General features: G+C 43.1%; 1 protein-coding gene across 3 annotated transcripts in view; it reads left to right on the plus strand.

The window, feature by feature from the left end:
- LOC137534895 (zinc finger protein 530-like) overlaps positions 1-15022 on the plus strand; it is a 47345-nt gene extending 32323 nt beyond the window's left edge. For 2 of the 3 annotated variants that reach the window (XM_068256583.1, XM_068256585.1), the window contains 5 exons: positions 8417-8499; positions 8591-8741; positions 10334-10410; positions 10486-10627; positions 13008-15022. In XM_068256583.1, the coding sequence (XP_068112684.1) occupies positions 8417-8499; positions 8591-8741; positions 10334-10410; positions 10486-10627; positions 13008-14389 (1835 nt within the window). In that variant the 3' untranslated portion in view covers positions 14390-15022. The remainder of the gene's footprint in view (positions 1-8416; positions 8500-8590; positions 8742-10333; positions 10411-10485; positions 10628-13007) is intronic. The other variant, XM_068256584.1, reaches the window with a different exon arrangement.
- The last annotated feature ends 5312 nt before the right edge of the window (positions 15023-20334 follow it).

Raw genomic sequence — 20334 nt, forward strand, 5'->3', positions numbered from 1 at the left:
AAGTTTTGGGCAGGTTTTACACCTGGCCAGAGCATTGCGGGGCCCCCCTAGCATCGCACCGCAACACCAAAATGTCATATTTACATTCATATGAAGAGTGCGCTGACAGTCATATGCATAGCATCCCCCCCCCCCCCACGACAGTCATATGCATAGCCTCTCCCCCCCCCCCCCCCACCACGTTGCTCCCATGCCTCCCGCATGCTTTGCACCGCGGCTAACGTATTTTAAATTTCTACGTCACCCATAGACTCCCATTCATTCCGTTGTAGTGGAAGTCCGACGGTAATGCGCTATTTACTTTGCTGCATTTATTTAAGTTAAAATAATACGTCTATTAAATGTGTAAAACTATATGTGAATGAACTTGACTTTAAAGAGAATCTGTATTGTTAAAATCGCTCAAAAGTAAACATACCAGTGCGTTAGGGGACATCTCCTATTACCCTCTGTCACAATTTCGCCGCTCCTCGCCGCATTAAAAGTGGTTAAAAACAGTTTTAAAAAGTTTGTTTGTAAACAAACAAAATGGCCACCAAAACAGGAAGTAGGTTGATGTACAGTATGTCCACACATAGAAAAATACATCCATACACAAGCAGGCTGTATACAGCATTTCTTTTGAATCTCAAGAGATCATTTGTGTGTTTCTTTCCCCCTGTTCTCATGCACTGAAGTTTCAGGCTGCTTGTTTCTTCCTGCAAACAGCTTTGCCCTTGCCTGTAATTCTTCAGTATGTGAAAGCCCAGCCAGCTCAGAGGACGATTTATCCAGCTTGTAAAAGATAAGAGAGAAGCTGCTCTAATCTAAATAACACACAGGCAGTGTGCATAGAGGGGCCTGGAAGGGGGAGTTCATAGCAGAACCACAACACTGAAGAACTTGGCAGCCTTCCAGACACAGGCCGACAAGTCTGACAGGGGAAAGATACATTGATTTATTACAGAGACTGTGATAGTATAAAGTGCTGCAGCAAGCCAGAACACATTAGAATAGCTTTTGGAACTTGTAGGATGATAAAAAACAGTATGCAATTTTTGTTACGGAGTCTCTTTAAGACCGTTTTTCTGACATAATACAATAGATGGTGAGGTTGAGGACAGGTCAAAGTGTGGGAAATGGGATGGTGAGGTTGAAGACAGATCAGAGTGTGGGAAATGTCAGGACTTGACCTAAACATAATCTATCATGCAAGCTGATGTATTGTTTTATAGAATATTTCCTCCTATGTAATCCTTCCTTGACACAGGTCTATATTTTATTAAAGATGGATTTGCTAAATTTCCTGTTGTCATTCAGTGTGTGTCATGTGACTTCCTGAGACTTTCCCCAGCTGTATCAGCTAGTAAGTTTAAGGTTCTCCTCACACCCTTCCCATATCTGCCTGTGATATCTCATCTAATGATCATTCACAGTTTAGAAGTTTCTGCTGAACCGCTCTGGATCTTGCTGAGGATCTGATACAAACTTCCCAAGTTTGTCAAATAAGTCAGAGGGGCACCTTTAAGCCACGCCCCTGCCACATTTCTAGCCACACCCCCACCACACTTATTATTATTATTATTATTATTATTGATTTATAAAGCGCCAACATGTTCTATGGTGCTGCACAAAGTAAGAAACAAACATGGGGTCCAAAATAATGCAGACAATGGTATACACCAATATACTAAATACAGAGTTGGTACAAAATACAGAATCGGTAGAAAATACAGAATAATAGCAGTGACCAAATGAATATGAATAAATGGGTAACAAAATCCAAGACACAAGGGTGAGAGAATCCTGCCCTTGTGAGCTTACAATCTAAAGGAGAGAGGGGAACAAGAGGTGGGGTAGTATATATAATATTCCTACCTAGGGGCAGTGTGGTTTAAGTTATCTATTAGGAGCTCAACTTAGCCCGAGGTCAATGGCCTAAGGTAGAGCATATGCTTGGTGGAAAAAGTGAGTTTTGAGGGAGCGTTTAACGATACCAAAGTTGGAGAGTGTTGAATGTGTTGTGGCAGTGGATTCCAGAGGAGAGGTGAGGCACGTGAGAAGTCTTGTATACGTGAATGCGAGGAGGTGATTCTAGAGGAGAACAATAGAATGTCACATGCAGATCTGAGATTGCGGTTCCTCGCACATTACCTGATGAATGTGCGCACAAAATATGTATTTTTATTATTTAAACCACGATGGTGCTTTCTACCGTCATTGCTTTCCCTTCATGTTGGCATTTGAAACTAAGCAGTGTGTTAATTTGGTGGGTATAAGCACATTTTTAGCCCGGAAATGCATATATTTACGCATATCTGTTCATTAAAGAAGGACAAAAGGACTTGGTTCTAAAAAAAGGACTATCCTTCCTATAAAAAGGAGCTATTTCTTTTATTCTAGAGGAGGTAGGTAAGGTGCTTTCCTTGATAGCGAAGAGACAATGTCATTAACTATCTTCCTGATAGCAGAGGTGATTTAATGATGTAATTTACTGTTTCCCTGGTAACAGGTGATGAAATTTCCTGCTTCCCTGGTAGCAGAGAGGTTATGTCATATCCTGGTTTCAGGGAGGTCACACCATTTCCTGTTTTTCTTTGGTTCATTTAGTTTGGTAAACTAATGGGAAATGAACAAGAGGTTTCATGCTAGAAATCATACCATTGATGATTTGCAATCTTCTTGTGATTCCCTGTCCATGGCTGTCCTCCAAGGAGAGACAACAACCAGAGGAGGATAACATTTGTCAGACAGTTTAATGTGTATAGTGACGAAATTGGCACATAGGGCTAGATTTACTAAGACAAATAGCACACCTTATCAAAGTTAACACGTCTTATCAGAGTAGCATAGAGCACTTATGCCTGCTAATTGGTAATGACGAGAGCTCCACTTGTCCTGCCCTGAGTCCCTGCGGGTTCATAGCGCTCGCTATGCTACTCTGATAAGACATGTTAACTTTGATAAGGCGTGCTAACTTTGATAAGACATGTTATTTGTCTTAGTGAATCAAGCCCATACTGTGAGATGGTATCCCTCAGTTTGAGAAGTTTCACCAAACCCCTCTTTTGTCTTATAAATAAGCCCCAACACTGCGGGACCATTTGGTCTGCGCAGAACTAAGTCCCTTACAGGAGCGTGGGTTGCCATATGCTAGACAAACACACAACGGACATCATTCAAAAAGCCTTTTCACCTGTTTTCCTCTGTTTTCGCCTTATCTTTGTTACATTTTTAAGCTCCCAAACAGCAAAAATGTAATAAAATTAAGGTAAAAACAGTAATATTGAAATGAAGCTAATCAGGAACAACTTTGAGTGATTATTTTGCTTCGAAATGTGCTGAAAGGTTATTATTTCTATCAGTTAGGTGATAAATAACTCATTGATGAGAAGTTTTGTGAATAAAGCCCAATGCCATGTTTTGGTGTATAAACTGTGTTCATTGCCATAATGTCATTAAGAGTTCTGAAATCATGCACCCACACAAGGGCATTGGATTAAGGTATTGGATACTTTGAAGCCAAGGGGCATAAACAGGGACTTGCACATTTTTCTGACACGCTTGCAAATGTGTTTATCCTACCACTCCCTCTTTATTATGTATACATCTGTGTCCCCACCCCTCTATGACCGCCATGATGAGATGCTCGCCACTACTGCTGCATTAAATGAAATGTATGTTGGTCCAGTATCTGTGAAACGTCTCTTTTAAGTGCTTAAACCAGGGATGTCAAACCGGTCCTACGAAGGCCGAGGTCCTCACACATTTTTGACACAGCTCAAATTAATTGATGGGTCTGAATCAGGAAAGGTGTGGTCCATCAGGTAGAACATATTCCTCTCTTTCTCACTCCATCCTAAACACTGGCATGGATCTGGCCCTCCAGGCCTGGAGTTCGACACCTCTGGCTTAAATGAATAAATATAATTTTTTCCAATAATATTGGCTCATCCTTCTAGAGAGGTAAGATTGATATGGCCTCTCATATGCAAAGTTGTTTATCAGTTACTATATGTCGGGTGGCTCCTCCAGTATTCTTGTCCAAAGATATACCTATGGTGCTTTCACATTAAGTACAGTGAGGCTGGTTCTGATGGAGTAATGCAAAGCATGCTGTGTGTAAGGGCAACGTGCACATTTACAGTGGCAGTGAAGCATACTTTTGCTGTACCGTATGCTTCACTGTATGGTTAGACCACAACGATAACAAGCAACACGACTTTCCTGCACCATTGCAATAATATCACAATTCAACATGCACAGTGTGACAGGACCCTTATGCTTGAATCAGGTTGCACAATGTAGGCTGATGGTTCAAATGCACAAGCAGAGTTATTTTCAGCCTTATGAGTATTTCACACGGTCTTCACGGTTGTTAGTTAATAAATAGTTCTCTGTTATGCAATGTATGCTCTCTGAAATGTTTTGCTTAATATTACATTCACTTTACACCAGGGAACAGGATAACCATCTGCTTCCAGGAGAAACATCAGCTCTTCTCTTGAGCAGTTGCAGGGATCTCGCACTGTCACTTTACATCAGTAGACTCAGGAGGCTGCTGTATAGCCATTGCCAGGTTACTGTCCTTTTCCCAAGGATAAATGTAGGTTACACATTATAGGTCCCTGTAAACTCTTTTTCTGGAGTAGGTGAATTCTCTGCACAACATTCTTTGAAACCTGTGCTGTAATTTTACAGATTGCCCAGCGAGCTTATGGTGAACCAGAACTATTAGGAGTGGGTAAGGGGCTGTAAGAGACCAAAAAGCCTCCTTACTAAAATCATAGACAAACGCATGGGGGGGGATTACAGCTGCCCAGAATCCCCCCTCAGCCCAGGGCCGGTGCAGTGTCTGGGGGGACAGGCAGAAGTAGAGACCCCAGAATATCTGCAGGCATCCTGCAGCTCACAGCAATGCCTCCTTTCTTTCCTTGCTACAGTTGACTTTGGATGGAGCAGCAGCATGTGTACAGAGCATGGAGCAGCAGCTTGTGTACAGAGCATGGAGCAGCAGTGTGTGTACAGAGCATGGAGCAGCAGTGTGTGTACAGAGCATGGAGCAGCAGTGTGTGTACAGAGCATGGAGCAGCAGTGAGTGTACAGAGCATGGAGCAGCAGCGTGTGTACAGAGCATGGAGCAGCAGTGTGTACAGAGCATGGAGCAGCAGTGTGTGTACAGAGCATGGAGCAGCAGTGTGTGTACAGAGCATGGAGCAGCAGTGTGTGTACAGAGCATGGAGCAGCAGCGTGTGTACAGAGCATGGAGCAGCAGCGTGTGTACAGAGCATGGAGCAGCAGTGAGTGTACAGAGCATGGAGCAGCAGTGAGTGTACAGAGCATGGAGCAGCAGTGTGTACAGAGCATGGAGCAGCAGTGTGTGTACAGAGCATGGAGCAGCAGCGTGTGTACAGAGCATGGAGCAGCAGCGTGTGTACAGAGCATGGAGCAGCAGTGTGTGTACAGAGCATGGAGCAGCAGTGAGTGTACAGAGCATGGAGCAGCAGTAAGTGTACAGAGCATGGAGCAGCAGCGTGTGTACAGAGTGTGGAGCTGCTTTGGGGAACTTAACAGAGTCAGGTATGAGCACAGCCCTGTGCCCTGCTGTGTGAATGTTTCACTTTCCCCTTCATTGTGCTCATTATTATCTGTATCCAAACTGCTCCTGATCGATCCCATTGTCCGTCACTGGGTCGGACAGAAAATTGCATTATATGTAACAAGCATGATGTCCTACCATATTATTATACTGTATTGTGCATGGCAGAGGGAGACCTTTAAGGAATTCCCCCCCTTCCTTGAAAATCATGGGTTTGCCCCTGAAAATACTATGCAAAACTAAAGTTTGTCTTATTAAAACAGAATTTTTGCGTTATTTTCAGAATTAACCTGAATGATCGCAAATACCATGGGCTTGATTCACAAAAGCATGATAGCTGTTACCACGCGATGTGACGCACGAAGCTTTGCATGCGTAAAGGCTTACCCCCGCATGACACGCACTTTCACGCACACGCGTGATCGCGGGCAAACTTTCATTAGCACGCAGGTGTAAGCTGTTACGTGTGCAAAGCTTTGTGTGTATCACATCACGTGGTAACTGCATAGCACAGCCGTGCTATCAGTTATCACGCTTTTGTGAATCAAGCACCTTCTGTTTTAAGAAGGTAAACTTCTGTACTGTACTGTAATTAAAGCTCAACATTCACATGTAGCATGCAGTTCCTCTACTGACCACCAGATGGTGATCTCAGCCATAGCTACTGGAAAGCATAAACGGGAAGAAACTTTGTACCAGGCGGTGGAGTGGGAGGAAGTAGACAGGAGCCATTGCTGGGACTGGCAGCAAAAACAGGTAATACGAGATTTTATAATATTTACTCCTAATAATTCGCTTGTGTCCCATCCCCCATCATCATCATCAGCTGCTGCTACACACAGGGGAGGGGGATATAGAGGATAATAATATAGCAGATTCGTGCATATTTCCAGATAAGACGTTGTGCACCCAACAGTACACTTGTGATCTCCACTACTGACTGTGCAATGCTAGCAGTGGTAGTGGTTCAATTTATTCATTATCAGTTTTACGTTGAAATTTGACTGATGCAAGATGGCAAAATGATTACAAGTTCTCACTGACTAATTGCTGATTAGCGATTGATTGATTAATGAATTGGGCAACAATCACATAGTGCATAGCCACCGTATCTACTTATTCTAAAATCTACAGGACAATCACATCTTCTCAGCCTGGCCAGGCCATCTTGATTAATCAGTTAGCAGCTAGTTAACTTGTCTGCAGCTTTAGGACCTGAGCAGCCCCTGCAAACAGTGGTGTAGCTAAGGAGCTGTTAACCCCAGTGCAAGCTTTACACCCCCCCCCCCCCCCCCCCCCACACACACACACACACACACACACACACACACACACACACACACACACACACACACACACACACACACACACACACACACACACACACACACACACACACACACACACACACACACACACACATTCCAAGCACTCTATACATAACTGATACGGCGTGCCCAGGACAACCACATTGTCAGAGGTGCAAGAAGGGGATGGGGGACAGTTTGTTAATGATTACTACCATTCAAAGCATCTAAAGAAGTGATGATTACCAGCACAGGACCAATAAAGAGCTAATACTGCGGTTGAGGGAGGGCCCCTCGGGTACCCTCCTTCCCAAGGGCCCGGGTGTGGTCACAACCTCTACACCCCTTATTGCTATGCCACTGCCTGCAATCCTGTGAATACCAGGAAACCTATGATCCTCAATAGAATTGTGCAGGTAGCACGCACTTCACAGCCGCTGCACTAAGCTGCCGCCCACACTAAGCCGCTGCCCACAATAAGCCACCGCCTTCGGTGCTTGTTAAATTTGCATGTTAGTCAGATTTTTTGATCATCGGATGGGGCTTTCGATCTAGTGAACAATCTGTATTAATATTTTACTGTGGTAAATTTGGTGGTCGTTTTAACCACCACGGTCTCTCCTTCTCACTAATACCCAAGAGATGCACCCAGTAGAAATCTGGAAGCACTTCCTGTAAAACCGTTGAGCTACTGGTAGGAGAGGTGAGCAAAGCCTTCATCAGCTGGTGATAATGTACTAAATAATTTCTACTTAAAGTGAGATTGTCACTATAAAAATAAAATTTCAACAGCAATTGGTTTGAGTGTTTTAAGTTATAAAGTTGCTAATCCACTGGCCCTTTAATTGCCATTGCCATTGGCTGGCAAAACAGTTGCATGCTGGGGAGAGCGGGTCTTTTTATCTATAATATATTCCCCCTCTTCCCTTTATTTCCCCCTCCTTCTAATGACATAAGACAGGGCGCTTCCTAGTATAGACCTCAGTGGGAGTGTCTGAAGACTCTGGGAGGAGGACGAGTAACAAATACACAATTAGCAAGAGGAGAAAAAAAAGAGGGAGGGAGGAAATGATGTCAGGATTAGAATGGTAGTAATCATTAACAAACTTACCACAGTAACATTTTGTTACCACAATTTACCAATCAGCCAAATATTGGTCTGAGCCATGCTTATGCACTTTGAGTCCTACGGGAGAAAAGCAGTTTACAAATATTATTTGTTGTAGTTGTTCGTTATCTGTACGGAATGTTCGTTACTGAGAGTTTTATGCACAGAGGGAAATACTGCCTGTTTGGCAGTTGGAAAAAGCTGTTATTTCCCACAATGCAGTGAGGTTCACAAACCGCAAACTGTGAGGATCATGGTCATGACATAACACTGTGGGAGGGGTTTTACCCCAATATCAGCCACATAGACCCTCCCCCTACTACTGATTGGGAAGAAGTTCAATCCTGGGTTAAAGTTCCTCTTTAATTCTTAAATCTTTTTCTTGTATTGGTATGTCATGGTGCCAAATTATCTGCACTGCAGGAGGAGGAGGAACATCTGGAGAACAGAAGGATCAGGATGAGAACATTGTGATGGAAGATCAGAAGAACTCACCCCAGCCTAAGGTAGGAGCTCCATAGAGTTACAATGCCGGATGAGTCATGATCTATACATGGTATGCGTTGTCACTGTTGTTATTTGTATTTATACCTTCAGAATGAAAGCCTAACTGACTCTAATGTTATCATTAAAGAAGAGATGAAAGATGAGAAGGAGGAAGATATGGAGGAGGGGAAGTATTTAGAAGGACACAAGGACCTCTATAAGGACGCCACGATGGAGAATCAGCCGCCCCTCACATCACAGGGTAAGAGGAGACTTTCATTACTTGTAAAGGAGAGAGCAGTACGGAGGGTCCACCTAGATAGATTCCCCCACCTCCCACACTCATCTGATAAACGCATAATAGATACAATGGAGTTTATGCACTGAATAACTAGCGCATAACTTACCTCTTGCTATCACACCTTACTTAAATTTGATTTATTATGATACCACATCACTCCTTGTCTCATGGTTACTTTAGCTTTTCATCTGTTTTCCTAGGGCAGGAGCTTTTTCAGGTGCCACGGGGGGACCTGTAATGATTTAAAAAAAGGGGTGATTCACTTACCTGGGGCTTCTACTAGTCCCCTGCAGCCGCCCTGTGCTCACGCCTGTACTCAACAATCCTAAGCCCTACGCGGCTCAGTTTCCCTTTCTTCAGTTGCCGGCCACTGTGCCTGCTCTGCCCTGGTCACATGTGTCCTCATTCGTACAAGGTGTTCTCATACTGTGCCTGCACAGGACGCGCGCAGCCAGGGCCAGGCACAGTGGTCATGGACTTGTAAGTCGGCGAAAGCAAAACTGAGCCGCAGCAGGGGACCGGAGGTTCGTTGAGGACCGGCGCGGGCACAGGGTGGCTGCAGGGGGCTGGCAGAAGCCCCAGATAAGTAAACCCTTTTTTATGAACCATTACAGGTTTTCTTTAATATGCAGTTGTGCTTGAATATTCTGTGTGTTTAGACAAGACCAATGACATTTATTTTGTGCTTTTCTCCTCGCAGACTCAAAGCGCTTGAGCTGCAGCCACTAGGGCACACTCAGTAGGCAGTCCTTAAAGGGACTCCGAGCACCTCTCATTAGTATGCCTTTAAGCATATCCACGAACAATTGAGTGTGTCAGCACACTTACCAGCCACTTGTTTTATCCAAACTCTTACTAGTGTTGCCGCTATAAAATGCATGGGGCCAGACAACTTCATACAAAGTTGTGCTATGACCCCTCTGGAGGAGCATCTTGCAATGGCCATGCGTGTCACTTCCTCTTCCTGCTTCATTTAATGATGCACTTCTCTAACTGAGGATTACTCCTCTGAACAGGGGTGACCCGGAAGTTATAATGTAGCCAAGATGGTGGCTGTGATTTTTTTAATTGAAATCGAACAAAAACTATTTGGTGTAGAACCAAAGAGGAGAGCACAAGCTACAGAACAGTATGCATCTTTAAGTACTTTGCAGTACTGGTTGGAGTCCCTTTAACCGATATCCATTGTTTAGTCATGTGTATAATTACATGCAAAGTTCACAAAACATTTGGGAGTGTTTAATCTCCCTGGCGGAATGATTCTTTCCAGATTTTAAAGTCTAAAAGTAATACAATTTTTTCATGTGCTTTTAGACCCTAAAAGCAGGAAACAGCCATACCACAGAGAGATCTGCAGCAGCCCCTCCACAGACCCCCCCTCCCCGGATTACCACTCCCAGTAACTTTTTTCTTTTACTCACCGCCAAGGATTACCACCAAGGAGGTTAACATTTGTGAATTATGAGAACCAAGACAGGAAAATCCTAAGAAAATTAGATAAACACTTGTTAGAAACAGGTCCAATATCTTCAGTAAGTGTGTTTGTTCTACAGCTGAGAGATACCAACCAGAGACATGTACAGGTCCTCTTTATTCCCAGGAAGATCACACCATCCACCACCATTATCAGGTAGGTGGAACTGATGGTCTACAACTCAAATGTGGCTGCATTGTGATGCATTGTGATACCATTTTATGGCTTAAGCAGGAAGAACATATCACCATGAATGTTGTGGTTAAAAAGGATGAAGAAGAAGCACATGTGAAAGAAGATCAGCTGTCTACGGAAGAGGGAAAATTAATGTGGACCATTAAGGAAGAGGAAGGTTTTCTGGATATCAGAAGTAGTAAGTAATCTCAGTATAACATCCTAATACCAACAAATGAGGAGGAGATACTGTACACCATATGAAAGGCCCATCTCCATTCCTCAGCATAACATCATAGCACCAACACATGAGGAGGAGATACTGTACACCATATGAAAGGCCCATCTCTATTCCTCAGTATAACATTATAGTACCAACAAATGAGGAGGAGATACTGTACACCATATGAAAGGCCCATCTCTATTCCTCAGTATAACATCATAGCACCAACAAATGAGGAGGAGATACTGTACACCATATGAAAGGCCCATCTCCATCCCTCAGTATAACATCATAGTACTAACAAATGAGGAGGAGATACTGTACACCATATGAAAGGCCCATCTCTATTCCTCAGTATAACATTATAGTACCAACAAATGAGGAGGAGATACTGTACACCATATAAAAGGCCCATCTCCATTCCTCAGTATAACATCATAGTACCAACAAATGAGGAGGAGATACTGTACACCATATGAAAGGCCCATCTCTATTCCTCAGTATAACATTATAGTACCAACAAATGAGGAGGAGATACTGTACACCATATGAAAGGCCCATCCCCATTCCTCAGTATAACATTATAGTACCAACAAATGAGGAGGAGATACTGTACACCATATGAAAGGACCATCTCCATTCCTCAGTATAACATTATAGTACCAACAAATGAGGAGGAGATACTGTACACCATATGAAAGGTCCATCTCCATTCCTCAGTATTACATCATAGTACCAACAAATGAGGGGGAGATACTGTACACCAAATGAGAGGTCCATCTCCATTCCTCAGTATAACATCATAGCACCAACACATGAGGAGGAGATACTGTACACCATATGAACGGCCCATCTCCATTCCTCAGTATAACATCATAGTACCAACAAATGAGGAGGAGATACTGTACACCATATGAAAGGCCCATCTCTATTCCTCAGTATAACATCAAAGTACCAGCAAATGAGGAGGAGATACTGTACACCATATGAACGGCCATCTCCATTCCTCAGTATAACATCATAGTACCAACAAATGAGGAGGAGGTACTGTACACCATATGAAAGGCCCATCTCCATTCCTCAGTATAACATTATAGTACCAACACATGAGGAGGAGATACTGTACACCATATGAAAGGCCCATCTCCATTCCTCAGTATAACATCCATAGCGCCAACAAATGAGGAGGAGATACTGTACACCATATGAAAGGCCCATCTCCATTCCTCAGTATAACATTATAGTACCAACACATGAGGAGGAGATATTGTACACCATATGAAAGGCCCATCTCCATTCCTCAGTATAACATCCATAGCGCCAACAAATGAGGAGGAGATACTGTACACCATATGAAAGGCCCATCTCCATTCCTCAGTATAACATCATAGTACCAACAAATGAGGAGGATATACTGTACACCATATGGAAGGTCCATCTCCATTCCTCAGTATAACATCATAGTGCCAGCAAATGAGGAGGAGATACTGTACACCATATGAAAGGCCCATCTCCATTCCTCAGTATAACATCATAGTACCAACAAATGAGGAGGAGATGCTGTACATTATATGAAAGGTCCACCTCAGTGTCAGAATATAAAATATGATATCCTGGTTTCAGCAGCTGAGGTGGAGGTCAGTCCACCACCATTCCTTGGCATTAGTATGTCATTACTGCAAAGTGTTAATTATTGTACCATACCTAGTTTGGTTGTGCCAGTTATGTGTAGAGCTCTATGGGGTAGATTCATCAAGCTAATGACAGGAGTGCAGGCTCAGCACACGCTATGCTGTGGTAGTGCAGCTAGCGTGCGCTGGTAACTTATGCTCACTCCTCCAACCTAATGGCCGCTCCACTGAACCCATCCTGAGCCCCGGCGTGTCCAGTGGATTTAATTGACGCTATCCTCGCACTTTGATTGGCCCAATAGGCTGCTGTCAAGTGACCGCCTAACGCCGATCGGCGTAAAGTCCTGGGGCGGGCATTTGCAGCCGATCACTGTCATAGGCAGGCTGGCTGGCGGGGGAGGGAGGGTTTACAAAAATAAAAGCAAAATATCTTTATTTATTAAAAAATAATAGAGTAAATATTTGTAAAAAAAAAAAAAAAAAAAGCACCCTTGGTGCCTTCACATCCCACCAACAGAAATCTCTGTTGGTGGGCAGAAAAGAGGGGGGATTATCTTGTGTGCTGAGTTGTACAGCCCTGCAGCAAGGCCTTAAAGCTGCTGTGGCCTATTTTGTAAAAAAAGGGCCTGGTCTCTAGGAGGTTTAAGCCCATAGTCCCTAAGTGGTTACCCTTGATAATTCTACCCCTGACACTATTGGCTACTATGCTATCTTGCTCCTTGCAGAAGGACACAATATCAGGAACTCCTTGGAGCTACATCTTATGCCACATCTGGATGACATTACAGGAGCTAGTGGTCTCTCACAAGGTTCTCCAGAAGGAAACCCCATTACTGAAAGCATCCATCACAGAGATTACAGTGCAGATGGAGGACCAGCTTCCTCTACTAGTAAGGAGTGGCCTTCCACTTTGACAGATGGAGGGGGACAGAAACCTAATATATTTATGAGATCTAAACTGGAAAAATGTTCCCCATCTACACCAGTTATTGATGAGAATCAGCTTTCAGGTGAGCCTCCGTATCTTTGCTCACACTGTGGGAAATCTTGTATCTCTAAAGTGGGCTATCTTACTCATCAGAGAAGTCACACAAGTGAGAACATTTACTCATGTGCAGAGTGCGGTGAACGTTTCGATATGAGAAAGGACTTTTGGAGACATCAGAGAATCCATTCCGACGTGCGCCCCTTTTCCTGCTCAGAGTGTGGGAAATCTTTTGTTCAGAAAGGAGACCTTGCTAAACACCAGAAAAGACACTTGGGTGCTCGTCCTTTTCCCTGTTCAGAGTGTGGGAAATGCTTCACTGAGAAATTCAACCTTCTTCAACATCAGCAAACTCACACTGGTGAGCGACCATTTATTTGTACTGAGTGCGGGAAAAGTTTTATTCATAAAAAAGTCCTTTTGAAACACCAGCGGACTCACACAGGCGAGCGGCCATTTTCATGTTCAGAGTGTGGGAAAAATTACATTGAGAAAGGAGAGCTTTTGAAACACCAAATGACCCACACTGGAGAACGTCCCTTTTCCTGTCCAGAATGTGGGAAAAGTTTTACTGTCAAAAGCAAGCTTCTTCGACATCAGCAGACCCACACTGGTGAGAGGCCTTTTTCCTGCTTGGAGTGTGGGAAATCCTTCACCACGAAAGACAAGCTTCTTCGTCATCAGCATGCACACACTGGCGAGAGGCCTTTTTCCTGCTCTGAATGTGGGAAATCCTATACCATGAAAGATAAACTTCTTCGGCATCAGCAAACCCACAGCAAAGAGCGTCTATTTTCATGCCCAGAGTGTGGGAAAACTTTTGTCCTGAAAGGGGACCTTGCTAAACATCGCAAAATTCATATAGGCAATCGCCCTTTTCTCTGTTCCGAGTGTGGGAAATCCTTCACCATGAAAGATAAGCTTCATAGGCACCAGCAAACCCACAGCAACAAGCGGTCATTTTCATGCACAGAGTGTGAGAAAACTTTTGTCCTGAAAGGAGACCTTACTAGGCATCAGAAAATACACATAGGTGCTCGTCCTTATCTCTGTTCCGAGTGTGGAAAATGTTTCACTGAGAAAAGTAGCCTTCTTCGGCACCACCAAAAGCACATCAGCTAGAGGCTTTTTCATGTTCAGAGTGTGGGAAAGAGGAGCATTTGACTGCAAAATAAACTTTATTCAGTGGGGAGTGCTCATGAAAAACCAAAAGGTGTCACACAGGTGGACCTAAATTAATAGACTTACACTGATTAGGTATTGACCAGTGCAGGGTTGTTTACATATTGTTGCTATTGTCATGACATTCATGTGGTATTTTCATGCAGGCACAGAAGTTGCATAAACCACAATGTTTGTGGGGTGGTTTTTTGGCATGCAATGGACTTACGATGGCTCGCAGCTCATAAAAGGTGATGCCTTTTGAAGAATTTCACAAAGTAATATGCAAAAGTATCCCCCAGGTTACATTAGTTACTGTAATATTTGCACAGCAGCTGGACTTATCACTCCTGTCTCCCTAGCAGCTGTCAGTCACATTAGGCAGCTGTCATAGTAAATGCATGCAGACCTGCAGAGTGATGCCATAGTAAACTCAGTTATGTTTGTATAATACATGTGGTTAAAAGACAGGGATCTCATGATGAAGAGTGTTATCATTATCATGCAGGGAGAGTCCAGATACACTTTTACCAATTTCAAACTAACAGCCGTCACATGACCACACATCCAGTTTGTGGGCGTGTCCACATCCTCTGCTCCTTGGTGGTGGGGGGGGGGGGGGAAATGTGACCACATCCTCTGCTCCTTGGGAGGGGGAAAAGTGTATGTCACATGACGGGCTTGATTCACTTAACACGTGATAACTCACATTGCGTCCTCGCTAGCGTTTTCGCGTGCGTTTTCGTGCAAAATCGCAAATTTTTGTGTGCCAAAGCGCGCGCAAATTTGCAATGGCGCGCGGAAAATTCATGACTGTGCACGGAAGCGTGAAAAGCGTGCAAAAACGCTAGCGTGGGCGTGATATGCGTTATCACGGTTTAGTGAATCAAGCCCGACAGGTGAGGACTAGAAAGAGTGGTCACATGATTACAAGCTCAGATCAGACATATATATTACATTAAAGAGACCATTTTCATTGAATCATACTTAAAAAGAGCTTTAAAACTGTTGTCGATTTAAAGGATACCCGAGGTGAAATTTGGCATGATGAGATAGTGTGTATGTACAGTGCTAAGCATACAAATAACTAGGCTGTGCTCCTTTTTTTCTTTTTCTGCCTGAAAGAGTTGAACATCAGGTATGCAGGTGGCAATTTCTCTCCAGATGGGACTTAAAGAGACACTGAAGCGAAAAAAAAAATATGATATAGTGAATTGGTTGTGTACTATGAATAATTACTAGAAGATTAGCAGCAAAGAAAATATTCTCATACTTTTTATTTTCAGGTATATAGTGTTTTTTCTAACATTGCATCATTCTATAATATGTGCAGATTACACAACACTCAGCATTCAAAATGAGTCTTTCAGAGCAGTCTGTGAAGTAATGACCTCTCCTCTAGCAGAGGAAAAGTAAATAGTCCAGGAACAGTTGAGATAATAAAAGTCAGATAACAGCCCTCTCCATGACTAACTTAGTCGGAGAGCTTAATGGCTTGTTTGCATAGTGATAACAACTGGAGTTTCTCAACTCTTCCTGTACTGGAAACAATTACACTGATGTATCTGATCTTAATGTTTTATTTCTTAGCTGTGCTACACATACAAATCATAGTATCATCATTTTTTTTTTCGCTTCAGTGTCTCTTTAAGGTTCGTATACACTTCCGATAAAGATCGTTTTTTACGAACGATTCGTGACGTTTACACGATATTCAAATTAGACCGAAAAGATCGTTCGTAATGAACGATTGTGTACACACGTGAACGATATAAGTATAAAGTACTGAACGACGAACGAGAAAAAACGGAAGTGACGTTATGACAGGCAATAAGAACATGCGTACTACTCCACAGATAATCATTATCGGACGATCTTTGTACACACTGCAACGATTGAACGATTATCTTTCGAAAAAATCCGCCGGGTTGGATCGGCCAGATTGAACAATAACGGTTGTTATCGTCCAAAAAAACGATAGTTGGAAAATTTGGAACGCACTATTATCGGCCCGATTGTCGTTATCGTTCGTTTTCGAATGATCGTTATCGTAGGTGTGTACTCAGCTTAAGTCTACTATAGCCTAATCCTCGCTGATAAGGAATTACAGCCATGAAACTCTTTCCTCACTGAGAACAGCTTGTGAGAGCAGGGGATAGATAAAAAAAGATAGATAGAGATATATATGTAGATAGATCTATATTAGCTTCTGGGACACTGAAAGACTGTGTCAGCATATGAGATAAAACCTCATTAAACACTCTTTTCTTAGTTGATACATAGAAATAAAAACTGCAGTATTCTAACACACAACAAAAAAAGTGGATTTCAGGAGTAGTAGGACAGATACAAATACAGTATTTATCTCATCAGTTTATTTTCACCTCCGATTTCATCTAAAGAGAAAATACTTCATGTACCTTTTTATGGAGCCTCATCTCCTCCTTCGTCATCTCCACCTGCCTAGGCCACGCCTACAGATATGATAGTCTGTCTGTTGTGAGTAGTAGCTCTGGCTGAAAGAGCAGTCATGCTTGTTTGACTGTCACAGAGTGAGCAGACAGCTGTAGGTCACTGAGGATGAGATGAAGTTTAAAGGACAACTGTAGCAAGAGGGATGTGGAGGCTGCCATATTTATTTCCTTTTAAGCAATACCAGTTGCATGGCTGTCTTGCTGATCCTCTGCCTCTAATACTTTTAGCCATGTACCCTGAACAAGCAAGCAGCAGATCAGGTGTTTCTGACATTATTGTCAGATCTGTCAAGAATAGCTGCATGCTTGTTTCTGGTGTGTGATTCAAACACTTCAGCTAAAGAGATCAGCAGGGCAGCCAGGCAACTGGGATTGTCTAAAAGGAAATAAATATGGCAGCCTCCATATTCTTCTCACTTAAGTTGTTTTTTAATGAAATGGTATAGCAAGCCTTTTTTTATATATCTTTTTTTTTTTTGATTTATCAAAATCAGCATTTGTGTCCAAATGAGTTTATGCACAATGTGTTTTTTGTTTTATTTTCAAATAACTTTTATTAAATTGTTAAATTTATTAAATTGTTCAAATGTAAGCAAAGACAAACAACGTTCATTATCATCACCCTTCACTTCTCAGCGGATGGGCATCGGAGAGCATCTTATGTGATAGGCTGAAAACTAATCTGGACGTGTAAGTGCATGTCTATTTGTGCCCAGAAGAAAGCTGTAACAATTTTACACTATGTGCATTTTTTATGTGTTTTATTAAGATTTTATATTGGATTAAAAGGAAGCCTCAAGAGAGGTTAAGATCTTGGACAAGAGTTGATTAATCTGTTCGTAAGGCATTATTAAGCGCAAACTCCACCGCAGTTATAGGGGGGCTGTATCTGGATCAAGATTTCAAGGGAGCTGTGTATGACTAATGTTTAAGATCCACCGGGAAGCTGAGGTGGCTCGTATCTGGTGAGCATATAAGGAGAGGGGACGTGGGCCTAGAGCATGGGTCTCAAACTCAATTTACCTGGGGGCCGCAGGAGGCAAAGTCAGGATGAGGCTGGGCCGCATAAGGAATTTCACAATCGCGGCGCATCACCGCCTCTACCTGCCGGCGCCTCTCACTCTTCCTTCACAGAGAGGGGCGGGGAGAGGCGGCGATCCGTGCGGCGATTGACGTCAGGAGGGGCAGAGCTGAAGCGGAGAGCTCTGCCCCTTCCAGGAAATGCCGGCAGATTGCCCCCCGGGCGATTTGGGGGCTCTGCAGCCCCCGTTTAGCAGCGGGGATACGGCGGATTACTTGGGAGCACTGCAGCGAACTATAAGGAAGCTTTTGCCGGCGAGGGCCACAAAATATTGTATCGAGGGCCGCAAATGGCCCGCAGGCCGCGAGTTTGAGACCCCTGGCCTAGAGGAAAGTGGCACTCATTTTTCACAACTTATAAGGGCACTAAGGTGGTGTGCTGGAGAATCTTGACAGTTTGAATCGTATCACCCTATGTGGAGTTCTATATCTGTTTTTCAGGTGTGGTGAGCGCAGCAGTAACTTTTGAATCATTTACATTATATCACAACAAACAGTTTTTTTTGTTTTTTTTAATTGAACAGATAATGAGGATGTAATGTCTAGAATATATATAGTATTTTATTCAAGCTGGAGTCTTGTGTTAACCCACATAATCTGTCCTCATCACTGGTGTATATTTTCTTAAACGCTGACTTGTTCAATCTCCTGTCTGCATTCATTGTGCATCATGTGACTTCCTGTCACCCTCCTACTCTTTATCAGCCAATAAGCTTTAGGTTCTCCTTACAGTCCACCCACATCTGGCAGTGACACCCAAACTGAATATCATTTACAATTTTGAATACATTTTTTACATGCATCATTCTCCTGCTAAGAATCTGTTTGTGCTGGAACAGAGAAGCATTTACTATTCATTTAGCAGAGAGGTGATCTCATTTCCTCGTTAGTGGAGAGTTGATGTAATTTCATCAATTGCTAAACGCTGGCGCCTGTGAAAACGCTTGGCTAATGTATATCTATAGGATGGTGCACACCAGCGGTTTGAGGTTTTTAGCAAACGTGGCTCCTGCAGGCTGCAGCATTTTTGCGGTTTGCAGATGCGTTTCTGCCTCAATGTAAAGTATAGGAAAAGCTCACACCGCTCTGAAAAACGCTAGATCAGAGCGGTTTTCCAGGCGTTTTTGTTACAGAAGCTGTTCAGTAACAGCTTTACTGGAACAATATATGAAATCTGCTACACAAACGCTAGGCATGTTTAGAAAATCTCTAAACATGCCTAGAATCGCTTTGAAAATCTGCTTCAAAAACCTCTAGCGTTTTGCGGATCTGCTAGAGGTTTTAGGTGTGCATTGGTCCTAAGAGAGATATATCTCTTGGCTATCTGTCTGTGTATGGCCACCTTAAGAGGAAGAAATGAATGGTTTAGATTCAAGAAAGGCAGGTAATATACTTTGCATGGGCACATGGAATGAAATGTTCATAATATACAGAAAGCAGTATTGCCATTGGCGCAGCTAAAGAGCGATGGATGGGCTCTAAGAACTTCTCAGCGTAATGAAACTGGGACGTAAACGTTTTTCCATATCAAATAATAAGAGGCGGAGCACTGAAGATGTTGTTCTGGAGAGCAGATAAGGACCACCAGCAGCCATACTTCTGCACTCAGGTGTGACAACCTCTGCCAAGACCACCAGAGATGTGAAGATCAGGGAGAGGTAACCAGTGCTTCTCTAGATAGCTGATCTGCAAGAAAAATGATCATTATTACTTAGTATTTATATGGCACAGCCATCTTCTGCAGCGCTGTACACAGTATATTGTCTTGTCACTAACACCCTTGGAGGAGCTCACAATATAGTACCTGCCGTAATCTTATGTCTATGTATGTAGTAGTGTATGTATCATTGTCTAGGGCCAATTTAGGGTGAGCCAATCCACTTATCTGTATGTTTTTGGGAATTATTATCCTCATAACTTTAGTTTTCTGTTGCCTCAAAGAACCATACCTGGAGGGGGGAGAATGAGCAGATGGCACCCCACTGTGAGAAATTCAGTAGAAGTTCCTGCAAGAACAGTTGAGTTCAGCCATTGATGATCCTGCAGGACAGACCATGTATGACCACCTTAGGAGCATCAGGGCACACCTGTAAAAATTGGTTTTTGGCCTAGACAGGTGTGATAGAAGTTGCTTTATAGCTGGCACACAGCGCCGCAGCTGGGCGCTGTCATAGCTCTAGTGCTATGCTTCGCGCCATGCACAAGAGTAATTCAGGGGTCTGGTGATTGCCAGACCTGGAATTATATCTAGTGCTACAATTGTATTTAACGCTTCCGGTGATTTGAATGTTAACAAGATTAGCCTGTGCCAGCTCACGGGCTGCGGAATAATAACGTACACACTTTTCATGA

Source organism: Hyperolius riggenbachi, chromosome 10 (genome assembly GCF_040937935.1).
Source record: "Hyperolius riggenbachi isolate aHypRig1 chromosome 10, aHypRig1.pri, whole genome shotgun sequence".
NCBI classification, from domain to species: Eukaryota; Metazoa; Chordata; class Amphibia; order Anura; family Hyperoliidae; genus Hyperolius; species Hyperolius riggenbachi.